Source organism: Numida meleagris, chromosome 4 (assembly GCF_002078875.1).
Source record: "Numida meleagris isolate 19003 breed g44 Domestic line chromosome 4, NumMel1.0, whole genome shotgun sequence".
Lineage (NCBI taxonomy): Eukaryota > Metazoa > Chordata > Aves > Galliformes > Numididae > Numida > Numida meleagris.
In genome coordinates, this window is record NC_034412.1 from 82,493,281 (window position 1) to 82,506,559 (window position 13,279).

General features: G+C 40.5%; 1 protein-coding gene across 3 annotated transcripts in view; it reads left to right on the plus strand.

Moving 5' to 3' along the window:
• Positions 1 to 13,279, plus strand: part of FAM184B (family with sequence similarity 184 member B) — a 38,387-nt gene continuing 25,108 nt past the window's right edge. For 2 of the 3 annotated variants that reach the window (XM_021395928.1, XM_021395931.1), the window contains exons 1-3: positions 1 to 139; positions 881 to 1,018; positions 1,372 to 2,212. In XM_021395928.1, the coding sequence (XP_021251603.1) occupies positions 2,078 to 2,212 (135 nt within the window). In that variant the 5' untranslated portion in view covers positions 1 to 139; positions 881 to 1,018; positions 1,372 to 2,077. Of the gene's footprint in view, positions 150 to 880; positions 1,019 to 1,371; positions 2,213 to 13,279 lie in introns of all 3 variants that reach the window. The other variant, XM_021395929.1, reaches the window with a different exon arrangement.

A 13,279-nucleotide genomic window follows, 5' to 3' on the forward strand; every position in this document is an offset into this window, starting at 1 on the left:
CACATCGTGGCATCTTCGCTTTGTCTCAAGTCTCCATCCAGGCATGCATTCAGGTCCAGCCATATACTCTGCTGTTCATCAGAAAAAAAAGAAAGAAAGGAAAAAAAGTTGCTATTTCTGTGTTAGAGCAATAACACCGGTAAGTTATTGTAAGTACTTTTAAAACCCAGTGCATTCTTCTTAAATAGTGTTCTGTTTTCACTCGTGTGTGTGTGTTTTGTTGTTGTTTTTTGCCTGAGAAAATAAGATGTTAGGAAACCGCTACTGGAAAATCCAGAGAACTAATTAATCTAATAAGCTTTCCAATTTTATGAAAGTTGTGCATATAATTAAGTTCCTACCTTTTTCTTCTTTCAAACTGATGGGAAGGTTTGTGGAGAAGGTTTAAATGAGTTAAACTTTAGTGTGAGTACACATCGTATTGGATGGCAGGCAGCTGACAATGGAGTGTACTTATGCCATCGTCAGTGAAAAAGTTCTATTCTCAAGCAGCAACACCTTAGACACTGCTGCCAATGAATGTCATTACTGTGTGCTAAGATTGTATGTTTCTTGCCTTTCTTATGAATGCTCGGTCTGGCCTAAATTCCCTTCCCAGCTTACTGTCTCCCAGCAGCTTTGATGATCTCCGTTCTGCTTGGCCTTTATCTCCTAAGAGTTTCTCAGCCAGCCTTCGTTTGAAGGGCCCTCTTTATCTCCCAGCAATTAAAGGGTTTGGTTTCTCTGTCCCAAGTCTTCTCTTCTTACATCTCCTCACTCCTCCCTCTCTGCCCTGCTGCCTTCAGGCATTCTTCTGCCCAATCTGTCTCCTCTTGGAGTGCTTATGCTTAACAGTGCCTTATCTCTTTTTGCCCTCATTGAGGATTTCTCTTTTTCACAGATTCCTTTCGCCGTGCTCTTAGCTGACGTTGGATAATCATCTTTTCCAATCCTGAGCACCCCGAGGAAGCTCTTTTTCAAGCCCACCATTAGCCAAACGCAAGCTTCTAGCCCAGGAGGAAGGAGGGCATTGCCGGAGGTGAGTCTGGGGGAAGGAGGAGCGTACGTCCCCCAAGCGGCTGCAGGGCCAGACCTGTAGGGGCAGAGGTGGCCCCTCTCCCTGCTCTGTGGGCTCTCTGCTGCTGGCTGCAGTGATAATCACAGGGTGCTGTGCAGCGCTTAGCTTCCCCTACCTGTTCTTTCTCCTTTTTCATCTTTACCTCTCTATTTTCACCCTACTTTGCTTTCTTCTCCTTCCCTTTTCTAGACCTGTTTAAACATGTTCACTAACCCTTTTCTTCTTCTAGAAAATTATGTTATTTTAATAGCTTGCATGTTTCTGCTTTTTGCCTGCTTTTTCAGCCGTTTTTCTTATTTATTTTTTACATGTAGAATGCTTGTGCTTTTGAAGAGAGGGAATGGCTGCAGATGAAGGCGAGTGAGCAGTGTCAGTTTTCTTCCCGCACCTTTCCCATGTGAGCGCGCCGCAGCCGAGGGGAGCTGGGCAGCCCCTTTGGATGAGGCAGGCCCGCCAGGGCTCAGCTGCGGGGTGAGGCGGAAGCACCACTTCATTCTGCTTTCAGCACAGCAGCAAAAATTGAACAAGATTTTCTTCACCACTTTATTGGTCCATAAAGGGTTGGCAAACTAACAGAGCTTATGAAAGGAGCCCAAATCATCCTCTCAGATGATCCCTGCAGCAGCCCAAGAAGGCAACCTGATTTAATCTGCAGGCGATCTGTGTATTACATCCCCAGCAACGCCAGTGCTGCTGCTCGGCGTGTCCTGTGGGGAATGTGTAGCATCCAGCCGCTGGCATCTCCTCCTGGCGGAAGCACTACTATTGGAAGAGAAGGCTAGGAAAAAAACTCCCGCTCGGGAGGCTCGCACATGCTGCTCGCTGCCTCGTCTGGGTGCTCTGCTGAAGGAGTGGGACATCTGCGTGGAGGGGAGAAGCAGCTGCTCCAGCCCGGGGCTGGGGCTGAACTTCCTCCAGCGCCGCGGGCTTTGAGTGAGCGCTAGGGGAGGCGAGCAGCAGGACGGTAACGCGCAGCCCGGAGCGTACACGGACGGACTCGGTTAGAATATTTCAAGCCTAATGGCCTCCGGCATAAACAAGAGTCGACAGCCCGGGACTTGCAATGGATCTAAAGCCCCTCGCAGCAGTTCGGCAGAAGGATACAGTAAGGAAATTCACATGCAAATGTGCAAGAAGATCGCCCAGCTCACCAAGGTAGGTGTCGATTCCCGGGAAGGTGAGGCTGCCCCTCGCTCGGGGCTCAGCCGGCAGCCGGGGCTGCGGGAGGGCAGGGAGGGCCGGGAGCCGCCTCCCCGACGGCCCCGCTGCGCTCTGACTTCGTTCCGAGCGGTTCCCCGCGACCGCTCCGTGCCCCCGGCCGATGCTGCTGCGCGGCCGGCCGTGCGGGGCTCGCACCAGGCTGCTCTGGTGAGCTTGGGACGGGAGTGAGGAGAGCTCGCTGACTAACTGCCGTACTGTGCGGCACCGCAACTTTCAGTCAGTACCAGCCTACGCTACGAAGTATTTTGAATGCTTCCTACCCTGTGTTAAGAAACGGGCAAGTCTGTAGCGGGTGGCGGTTACCTTTTAAGCTATTTTTGTGCTGCACTTTTGCCAGTGAGAAAAAGCCATTTCCTTTACGTGTCTGTAATCTTATTGCAACTGATAAAGACATTTTTGCAATGAAAACACGCTAACTGCAAATGCAGGTCAAACGATAGGAAAGTACTGAATTGCTGGAGTTAGAAAGGCTTGCTCGTTATAATGTCGTTATTCTCTCTTAACAATGACCATGTATGATAATGTATATTGTGTATGAATGCATAGACAAGAGCTACCTGTACTGACATGTATGCTTAGCTGTATTATTTTTAATCTACCATAATATGGCAATGCTTACTTACTGGTGCTTTGATCGTATGTTTTAATTTTACCCCTACTTTTTGTCCATGAATGTACATTACACTTGAAAGTACACTTTGATTCTGCAGTAAAGGTAAGCTAGCTTTCCAAATAAGTGAGCATTCCTTTATTACTCGTAGAGAGGAGTACTTCCTGATTAACGCTATTCCTGATTCTTCAACCACAGTTAAGTGTATGTCAAAGATGACTGTAAATTGGATAAAGTTTTCCTCAGTTTCCTTGTTTTTGGGCCAGTACTCAGTTGCACATTAGGTAAAATTTGTACGTAACTGTCACTCAAAAAAAAAATTACATTATCCCTTTTTCTAGCAGATAAGCAACACCTGTTTCCATTAAATGGTAGCTGATGGTACTTCACAGTAGAAGAGTTGACCAGTCACCAGCTTCCTCTTTCTGAGTGATGCATTTCTCAACAGCAGACTTAGGGTATAATGATGAGATCTGAGCAATGAAACCCTTGTTCAACTTTCCAAAGCTGCACTCATTTTCCACAGAGAGTTCTGTGCCTTCCTTTTTATATAACATGATTCTTTTTGAAGTTTCTGCAATCTCAACTGTATTTTTGAGGGGAAAAAAAAAAACCTTATTCCTTTCATAAACCTATTATGTTACTTTATAGTCTTTGACTTGGGGGGGGGGAAACATAGAGAGCTATTTCAGCAGCAAAAAGACAAAAAATTCTCCTCAGTGCACAGCATCCTGGCGTAATGTTAGGAAAGCCTTCATCAAATTGTATGTTCCTGCTAAATTTCTACTGTTAAAAAGTGAATGAGGCAATTTATTCTTTTAATTGAATTCTCCATCTGGGTACTTCTAAGTCATTTGAAATAAAGGTGATTTATACTTGTAGCTCAAAAAGTTCTTCTGAAAAGCAAACTATTCTGTTTTAGAGCATGCCTTTTAAGAACCAGTTTTCTCTGCTCCAGCACCACGCTTACAGAGAACTTTGGGCACAGCTGGAATTCTAATAATATGCTTTCCTTTCTATATTCTCGGTTAGATGTTTGCTGTTCATATAGTAATAGTCTAAGCAGCAAGATCTGAGGCTGCATTAGCTGAAAATTGGCTTTGTGGCAAGTTTGGTATACTCATTTTTGGCCTAGGAACTTTAAGAGCTCCCTTTTGAATCACTCTCTTTTATTGTCTATATTACAGTCAGGATAATCATAATTAATTGCCATTTGATTTTAATTTGTTTGTAGTACTCCTGTTTCTAATGTAGCATGAAATCCTGCTGTCTTTTGGTACGCAGCTATAACTTTCTGTCCCAATTATGACAGGATTTCATTGATGGGGAAATAATAATCTGATTACTCATCCACTGTGTGTTGTGCCAAGAGGAGAAATAACTACAGAATGTTTAAATCAGGTGTATGATACAGAGGCAGCCTTGCATTCCGTTTCTGTGTTGTATGGTCAGTAGTGGCTGCCTACTGCTCAAAGGCAAAGGAGATGTGTGCAGTCATCAACAGCAGAACTGAAATGGTTGAGGTGATAGTTTCTATCCCTGTATGAAGTGCTGATTACGTTTTAAGACCTGTGTTGGTGCTGGGAGCCTCTGTAAGTAATCCGAACACAGGTCTTAAAAGCAGCTCTCATTCTACTGCCCTGCTATTTCTGCTTTTGGAGAGGTCAAGTATGGTATGTTTTCATACTTTGTCATTTGCTGTTTTTTCTGTTCTGCAGCTTTTTGACTGTGGTGGTGAAAATACAAATGTCCAAAAATTTTACTTCAGACAGCAAACCGCTGCTTTTTGTAGCCCATATGGAGGCCATTTATTGAAGTTTTTAGATGCTTGACTTTTTCCACGGTTGACATTTCACTAAGCATGTTTATTCTGTTGTGTGTCCAAGGTGCTCAACATAGACTGCATCGCACCTACCCTGTTCTGCCCAGCCAGCACTGGTCTCTCCTTGAACAGGAACGTAGCGCTTGGGAGTCTGAAATTAAATGTGCAGGTGTCAGATGGTGATAGCAGTAGTTGTAGTAATGAGAACATGGCAGCATTTTGTAGTTCATTGTGCAGTTTAGTTTCTTCTTTGAAAGCATCAGCTCACAATGCTAAAGGATTAAGACAGAAACAAATTTTATATATATATATAAAAGTAGAAATTAAGAAGTAAAACCTGAAGTTTTTTTATTCTCATGAATGCGAGTAAAAAAAATTGAAAGTCCTGGTAATGTTAGTGAGTTTGAATGAGAAGTGTCTGTGTCTTCTGGATTTTGACATTAAAATCAGGTTACGTTGCAGCTATTTCCCAGTGAGCTATGCTTTGAGTTTCAAGAAAAAAGCTCGTGAGATTTAAGAACTAGGAAAGTTCGGACAAGAAAAGTTTTGCTTCCAGAAGGAAATGCGCATTTGTAGTTGTCATGAAATGAATTTGAATTACCACTTGGAGGTGGTACATTTTCATCATTGTAGCAGAATGCACTTCATACCAGTTACTACATTAATCTCCATCAGACGCTGCACCCTTGGTATGCTCTTCTGTGCGTGCCAATTCTTTGTATTTCTGATGTGTTTGGCAATAACACAGTGTTTAAAATGTGTGGTGACTTTATAAGAAGCATTGGGCTTCCTACTGTCTCAAGCTTTGTTTTCCAACATCCACTTGCTGTGCCAGGGTTTTCTTGTGCTTACAGATTCTCATGACAGTCCCAGTCACTTGAGATGGGATGAGAAATACGAATTAGCTCTTGGAGAAGAGTGCTGAGGAGAGATCAGCTTTCACTGCTTTTCAGGCAGTTTGGGCAAGGCCACAAAAACTGGATAAAGAACAGATATCTGTGTTATTCAGGCTTCTTTTCAAACTTCTGCCAGAGGAGCTCAACCAAAGCTAAGGTTCTAAACTGCAGTTCTGGAACTAAGCCTAGCATAAATAAGTAGAATGGTGATCTTACTTGGTTATTAGAGCTACCCATGTCATGAAACACTTCTTTTTCCTTTTAAGAAACAATTTCCTGGGCACCAATGGAGGAATAATTTTAATGAGAAGAGATAGTTACTCACTTTCCCTAGGGGTTCATGTGACTCTGTATTGGGAAGTTGGGAGCCTTGATGCAAGAAACGTATTTTAAATTTCAGTATTTCTGGTTGAGCAGATTGTTATTTAAAACCAGTCAAGTGGTCTGGCAGGAATTCTGTGTATGCTGAATGCTATGGGGCTAAACAGAGGAACAGAGTACCAGTGCAGGGAAAAGTTAATTGCTGGTAAATTACAGTAAGAACTCTTATTTTTTCACCTACAGAGGAAAAAAATGTCAAGTGGGAGAAAGTGTATTCCTTTTCTACAAGAAGCAGCATAGGCAGATGTTCTTAAATGGCTCTATGTGGAGCAGTTGAAAATGTGACATACTGTGGCTGCTTATCACTACCAGTCACCAGGGAGTTCATTGCCCCTCAGCTCAGTCAGCAGAGTAGAAAATGTGAACATTATTTAATAAGCTTCAGTGGGAAATCAGCCAGATACGTAAAAGCCATTTTCATTAGTTATTTAAGGAAAAATGTCTAACTTGTGTGCAAAAGTGTATGAAATGCACAAACTTGATATGAGCCAGCAGTGTACACTTGGAGCCTGGAAGGCCATATGATATGGGACATCCTCTTGGCTATTTGGAGTCATTTGTCCTGGCTGTGTCCCTTCCCTGCTCCTTGTGTATCCCTAGCTCCTCATGGGCAGGACAGCACAAGAAGTAGAAGAGTTCTTGGCTCTGTGTGAGAACTGCCATGCATTAACTAAGACATATCAAAACTGTTTTCATCAAAAATCCAAAACATGGCATTGTACAGGTGTCTGTGAAGTAGATTAACAGTATCCCATGATAATTTGTTTCTTTTTAGAGGTGTAAGATTCTGGAAAAAATAGCAAGCCATCTGGTTTGTGTGTGAGCACATCAACTGTTTACACAACTCCAGTGTTTTGTAGTATATCAGATCTTTTAATCTTTCTTGTTTTATCTGTTAGAAAAAGTGACTGGTGTATTTAGGTTGGAAACACGATCAAATCCCAGTGGTTTGCTCTGGAAGCACATATTGCCTGAGCGACTGTAGCTGTCTGAGTATTCCTTTTATCTATCCATGTTTCCAGTTGAAATATGTTGCTTTTCTTCAGAAAGTTTGGCTAGGTTTGTTGACCTTATTTATTAGGATGTATTGACAATACTCAGTAACCAGTGCTTCCCATGGCTCAGCTGATATGCATTTAGTTGGTATGCTACCAGAGCTCTGCTGTGTGCTTGAGGCTTTTTGATGCCAGTACTCTAGAGAGGTATTCAGTACTCTACAGAAATGAAGCAAAATGGAACAGCATAAAAATTAAGATCATGCTTCTGGAGCAACAGTACTTTTTGGGCAAAGAATATAAAAACTGGTTTCCATGTAGGCAAAGAAAGAAAGAAGGAAAGAATCATTTTACAAAGCTGCTTACGATATGTCCTAAAAAGATCAAGTCAGCTGTCAATATCCCCATTACTTTGCTTGATGACGTATTAAAGCCTTTGACACTGTCCCCCACAACATCCTCATGGAGAAGCTGGCTGCCCATGGTTTGGATGGGCATACGCCCTGCTGGGTGAAACACTGGCTGGATGGCCAGTGCTGGATATCTCTGTCTACCTGAGGCTTTTCACAGGTAAGCAACCTTTTTCTCTTTGTTTTTGTGTCTACAGCTGCTGCATTTGGGCTTGTTGTCATTTGCTGTAGCCAGAGACTTTGCCACCCCACTGTTATTGCTGTACTTCCCATCACGTTGTGGCGTTGCGTCTTCTTAACATACAAATTTGCAACTGACTGTTTTGCAGAAAATGAACAAGCTTAGTAATCAACAAGCAAAAGCTACTTTATAATGGAAATTGGATGTCAAATTCAAGTTAGTATTTGAAGGAAACATTGTCCTTTGCAGGCACCTTTCTTTTTGCATTGGTTAACCTGGATTAGATGTGTAATGAAGTGAGTGATGTTAGGTGATATTAATCCCATCTCTTGTATGGGAAACTTCCTTCTTTTTATTTTCTTGCAGGAGTTACTGGTGGCTGCCTTGGACATTCTTCTGTGGTAGTTGTGCTTTAAGGCAGTCGTCAGTTTCTTAGGGTTTCCATGTCAAAATGGAAGGAATAAACACTAATAAAGAGCCAAGATGTGGACCACATATGAGTTTCCCACCAGAAGAATTGTCCTCTAGAATTAAATTTTGTGATTCTGTAGTACCTTGTTGCTATTGTTGGGTCATGGTATTGGTGCCTTTTTGAGCACCTGATCTGTTTGTGGAAACATTCTTGCAATATAGTTCTACTTTCCTGATTCTTAAGTTGCCTGACAATTATTTTGTTTATCTTTAGACACTACAAAATACAAATGGGGTACAGCTGGATGTCTCTTCAGTAAGATTTCAGTGAGGCTAATTTTACGTTCGGTTGTAAATAGATCATGTGCAATGCATAGGCTGCTAAACTAAGGTTTTATATATTTGATATTTTACTGTGCAGGGTAGAAAAGAAAAAAATCAAAAATGGAAAGGGATAAATGTGTTTGTCGGATGTTCTTATAGAATTTAAACTAAAAGGAAAAAAAATAATAAACACACAGAAACAAGGGATAGACAGAAGGCAAAAGACATTTCAGAAGAGATTAGCAGCATTTTACCACGGATATTTTGTGCTTGTAGCTTCTTGGTACCTTTTACTATTTCAGTGTATTTTTGAACTGACTAATTCATGGTACATGTAGGAAAAAGGGGAATATGTTTGAACTTTAAGAATGTAAGATCACCTTTCCTTCTTCCAGTGGGGCTTCTCTCAGCTGTTACAGATACTCTAGTATGTTTGTAAGAATAGGACATTACACAGTGAGCTTGCAGATCATCTAAATACAAGCAGATTTCATACTGAGCCGTTGACTACCCCTGTGCTGTGCCTCCACCAAGATCTGAAAGGCTTTATTACCTTGGTGGAAGCAACAGATGAAGGGATTTTGATTGACCCTATACTGAAAGAGAATCTCCTGTATGAAAAAAGGATTTTGCTTCAGTAATTAAAATTGATTCTGATGCAGTACACAAGTGATACAGCTCTTCTGAAGTTCAAGAAGCTGTGGAAGCCTCCTGGGATTCTTGTGGCCAGCACAGGAGAAAGCTGATAGAGCTTCCTGAACTTCACTAAGGAATGTGAATCCTGTTGTGTTTCAGTATGATGCTGGGACAGCTGATCTGGCCTTTCATAGAGCTTGCATCCTCAGAGCTTGTTCATTTCCAATTATAGTCTCTAGAGCTAGAGGCAAAAATTCTGGCTATTTTTTAGAGAGGCTGGCACCATGAGCAGGATTCTTAGCTCTGACTTTGAGCTCATGATTCCCATTGAAGGTAAGCTGGCCCTATGCTCTTTGCATCTCTGACTTTGTTAATTTGTGTGCTGTGCCTATTATACAAGGATAGACAGAAGTTTGAGTGGTGGGAAATTTTGGTAAAATAATTTTAATAACTTATTGACAATTAAAAGCTTGAAAAAAGATATTTTTATTGGGTTTTACAAGTGAAAATCAACCCCAGTATTATCTATGTTGATTCAAGTAAATTTTAATGTACTGTCACACTGAGTGGATAAACAAGCAATTAATTTCTTAGGAATATAGTTATATTTCATAGCATTTTTTTTCCTCTTAAATGTGATGGTAGTAAGCTATGCAATCTGAAAACTCACAGAAGAAATCTTTGGTATTTGTCCCTGTAACTCCACTTCTTGAAAACAAAGGTATTTCAGCTGGAGCTGAGCTTTCACTTCAGAACAAAGTTTCTTTAGCTTGTGTTCTTTTAGAGTGCTGAAGTCACACTTGGAAGACTGAAAAATCCCAAGGCAATTAAACAACAACAAAAAATTTTAAACAAAATTTCTTTGTGATTTTAAAGTTAATCTTATAGTTTTAACCTCTGAAATCCTTCTGAATGCATGGTGCCAATACATGGCATTTGAAGGCTTCTTTCATATGAACGCATAAATGAATCATCTTATTGATAGCTGCTGTCAAATGTTTAGGTGCATAAAATGATTCTTGTGTTTTCAGGAACACAGAGAACAGGAAGAGATTTGAGATTTAGTTCATGAGGTCCCTAGCAATGTTACAACGGTGTCATTCAGCTGAAATCAGCATAGGTGTGCTGGTGTAAAATTGGATCAGCAGCACTGTGACTAGTCATAGCTTTGGTCTGTGCCTTAATTAAGAAACAGTGTTCATTCTTCAGTGTTAGAATGAACAAGAATATAATTTCATGTAACAATTTATCTTTCCTTTGTTTTAAAAGAGACCCTGTAAAGGCTGAAATGTTTATATACCTCATTATGCTGTAATCTGCTTGGGAAATATATAAAATAAGAGTTGAATGAAACAATTTCTTTGGCTAGCGTGAAGAAAGAAAGATACTACTGTTGCTAGTGAGAAGGAGATGATGCCTCAGTGAGATTAGCAAGCTAGGTAGCAATTAAAACTTGTCTCCTTCCCAGCTTTGTCTGTGGTGCTGCCAGGAGTGCCCTGCTTGGCACCCCCTCCGAGGCCTTTTCTCGTTAGTTAACTTATGGCATTAGGGTCCAGACCCCTTCTGTTTCTTTTGTTTTCCTGACTGTCACAGTCAGGAAAGATTTGTGTCTCCTAGCTTGGGCCCAAAAGAAGACCTTCTGCAATCCTTTATTTGCTTCTTTTCCCCCTTATCTTCCATACTGAACTGTCTTAGTTCTTATTCAGCAAGTAAAGCAACCTGCTAGAACCAGTATTTTTAATTATGGTAGTTAAGCTGCTATAATAATAGTATTTGTTAATGCTATTGTTAGAATACAGAAGTCTTTGAGTTTGAATACTTTACCTTTGTCTTAGCTAATGAGGTAGAGCTGATTACTTTATCTTTTGTTATTTTACTGCAGCGTAAAGAAAAGCAGAAGGGAAATAAAATGCCATTTAGATTTACATCATTAGAAGAATAAAATAGGGCTAATTACATGTATTATTTTATACTGCACTGATAATGCTCTTGTGGTGTATACTGTGTAACAGTGTTTCTACCAACCTGTCATATAACTCAGTTGCTGTAAAATCAGTACAATACCCAAACACCTTTAGAGAACTGGAAGGAAGCGGTTGCCGTTGCTATTAAGCTAGTTACTTATGAAGTGAACTAGTGCTCCTTTCATCTGAAGGCAGTTCTTTGTGTTGTCTAACCAATCCATTGTAGAGATCCTTTTAAAGAGCTGTTTATTGACACAGCCGTTGAGATTCTTGTATGACATTAGCCAGCAGCATGCACCCTTTGCAATGTATATGTGCTGAAATAATTTTTCAGTCTTTTTTCCTTACAGTAGAATGCACATAAACTCCCAGATTCATCTACACACGACTCTAGTCTCTTAAATGAGGTATCTGAAATAGGAATATAGTTGCTATATTCAGTAGGGAGCGAAAGGTATTTGTGAGGGGCTTAAATTTCAGCAAATACATGCCAGCAGCCCTCTGAAAATTAAATCTTTTAAGAAGGTTAAGATACTGAAGAATTGGTTTCAATAGTCAAGCTTGAATATTAAATTGAAAGGCATGCATTTTCAAGTCAAAATTCTTCATTATGATTCTAGCCGCTCTTGAACAGATGGATAGGAGTAACTGATAGATCCGTGAGAAACCTATCTCCCTGCTCTTTTAGATGGCTCATTTAAGATGCTGGTGATAACCATTAATGTAGAATGTCTCTAATTTGTTCTAACACTCAGTGGAATTTGAGGGAGCTTGGTAATTAAGTCAGACTTTAGAGGAACCCAAATTCTGCTGTCAGACTGAATATGACATAATACAAGACAGGTGGATTTACTAGATAAGTTCATTGCTAAGGCTGGCAGGCTTTAAATCACAAAGGCTGGGTGTTTTAATGCCTATCCTTGTTTTGCTGTTGGAACCAAATACAGAAATGTGATCACTAATTTCTAACCTAGTTAGCTAACCAGTTGCCTGAGATAATTGCTGGTCATTCTAAAGCCATGGGCAAAATTAATGTTATCCTTGTAGTTTTAAGTCTATCTCCTGAAGAGGTTAAAAAAAAAAGTTCATAATGTGATTTCAGTTGCCATTTATGGAGATAAGGATTCTGCTTAGTCTCCTGCAACTATTTCTGTTTCATAGAAAAAATGATCAAAAATAACAGAGGAATATTAGCAGCCTGTAATATAAGGCCAAACAATACATATATCTAAGTGTAGACAATGACTTCTTGTCTGCTTGTATTCTCGAATATGATGTCATTACTGTCTTTTGCCACGTATTTGTCCAGAAGTGTATGCAGACCATGTTCTGCATTTGTGATTCTTCACAGCTTCTATATTTGTGTCTAATTCTGGGCTCCCCAGTTCAAGGAGGACAACAGGGATCTCCTAGAAGGAGTCCAGTGGAGGGCCACAAAGATGATAAAGGGCCTGGAGCATCTCCCATATAGGGAGAGACTGAGTTATTCAGGGAAAAGAAGACTGAGGGGAGATCTGATAAATGTTTATAAATATCTGAAGGGAGCTGGGAGTCAAATGGACGAGCCAGGCTCTTCTCGGTGGTGTGTAGTGATAGGACAAGGAGTAATGGCATGAAACTTTAACATAGGAAGTTCTGTACAGACATGTGGAAGAACTTCTTTATGGTAAGAGCGACAGAGCTCAGGGAGTTGGTGGAGTCTCCTTCTATGGAGATATTCAAGACCTGTCTGGATGCCTACTTGTGTGACCTGTTGTAGGGTACCTGCTTTAGCGATGGTGTTGGACATGATCTCTTGAGGTCCCTTCCAACCCCTGCAATTCTGTGATTTATTTCATTATTGCCAAGGAGGAAGTTAACTTCACACAAGATATATTTTTGTGTTTGCTTTTACTTATGGATGACTGAAATTGAATAAGTTATTTAGTATACAGTTACACCAAAAAATGGTTAAATACATCCAAGCAAATTCAGGAAAAATGTTCAGGCTTTGTACAACACAGAGTCCAGACTTTTGCCACTGTAGGTCCTCAGCACTTGATAATGCTAAAGGCAATGTGGCAAGTGCTGCTGCGCTGAAGGCAAGATGAATTGAACTACAAATGTGGAGTCAGTGAGGGAGGACCCTGTATTAAAGATTAAACCTGATGTATGAGGTAATAACTTGCTAAGAACAAAAAAGGCATTCTCTATTAAAAAAAAAACTGAAAAAATTTCTCACAGTATTGTCATCTTTTGCTATAGGAATTTGCAGTTTATAATTATCCTTTCTGTTGTTAGTGTGGGGAAAAAAGACAATATTTAATAGTAGTGTAATTATTTTGATAAATATAGCAACTGAATTCATAACACTATTGTTTACTAGATTCTG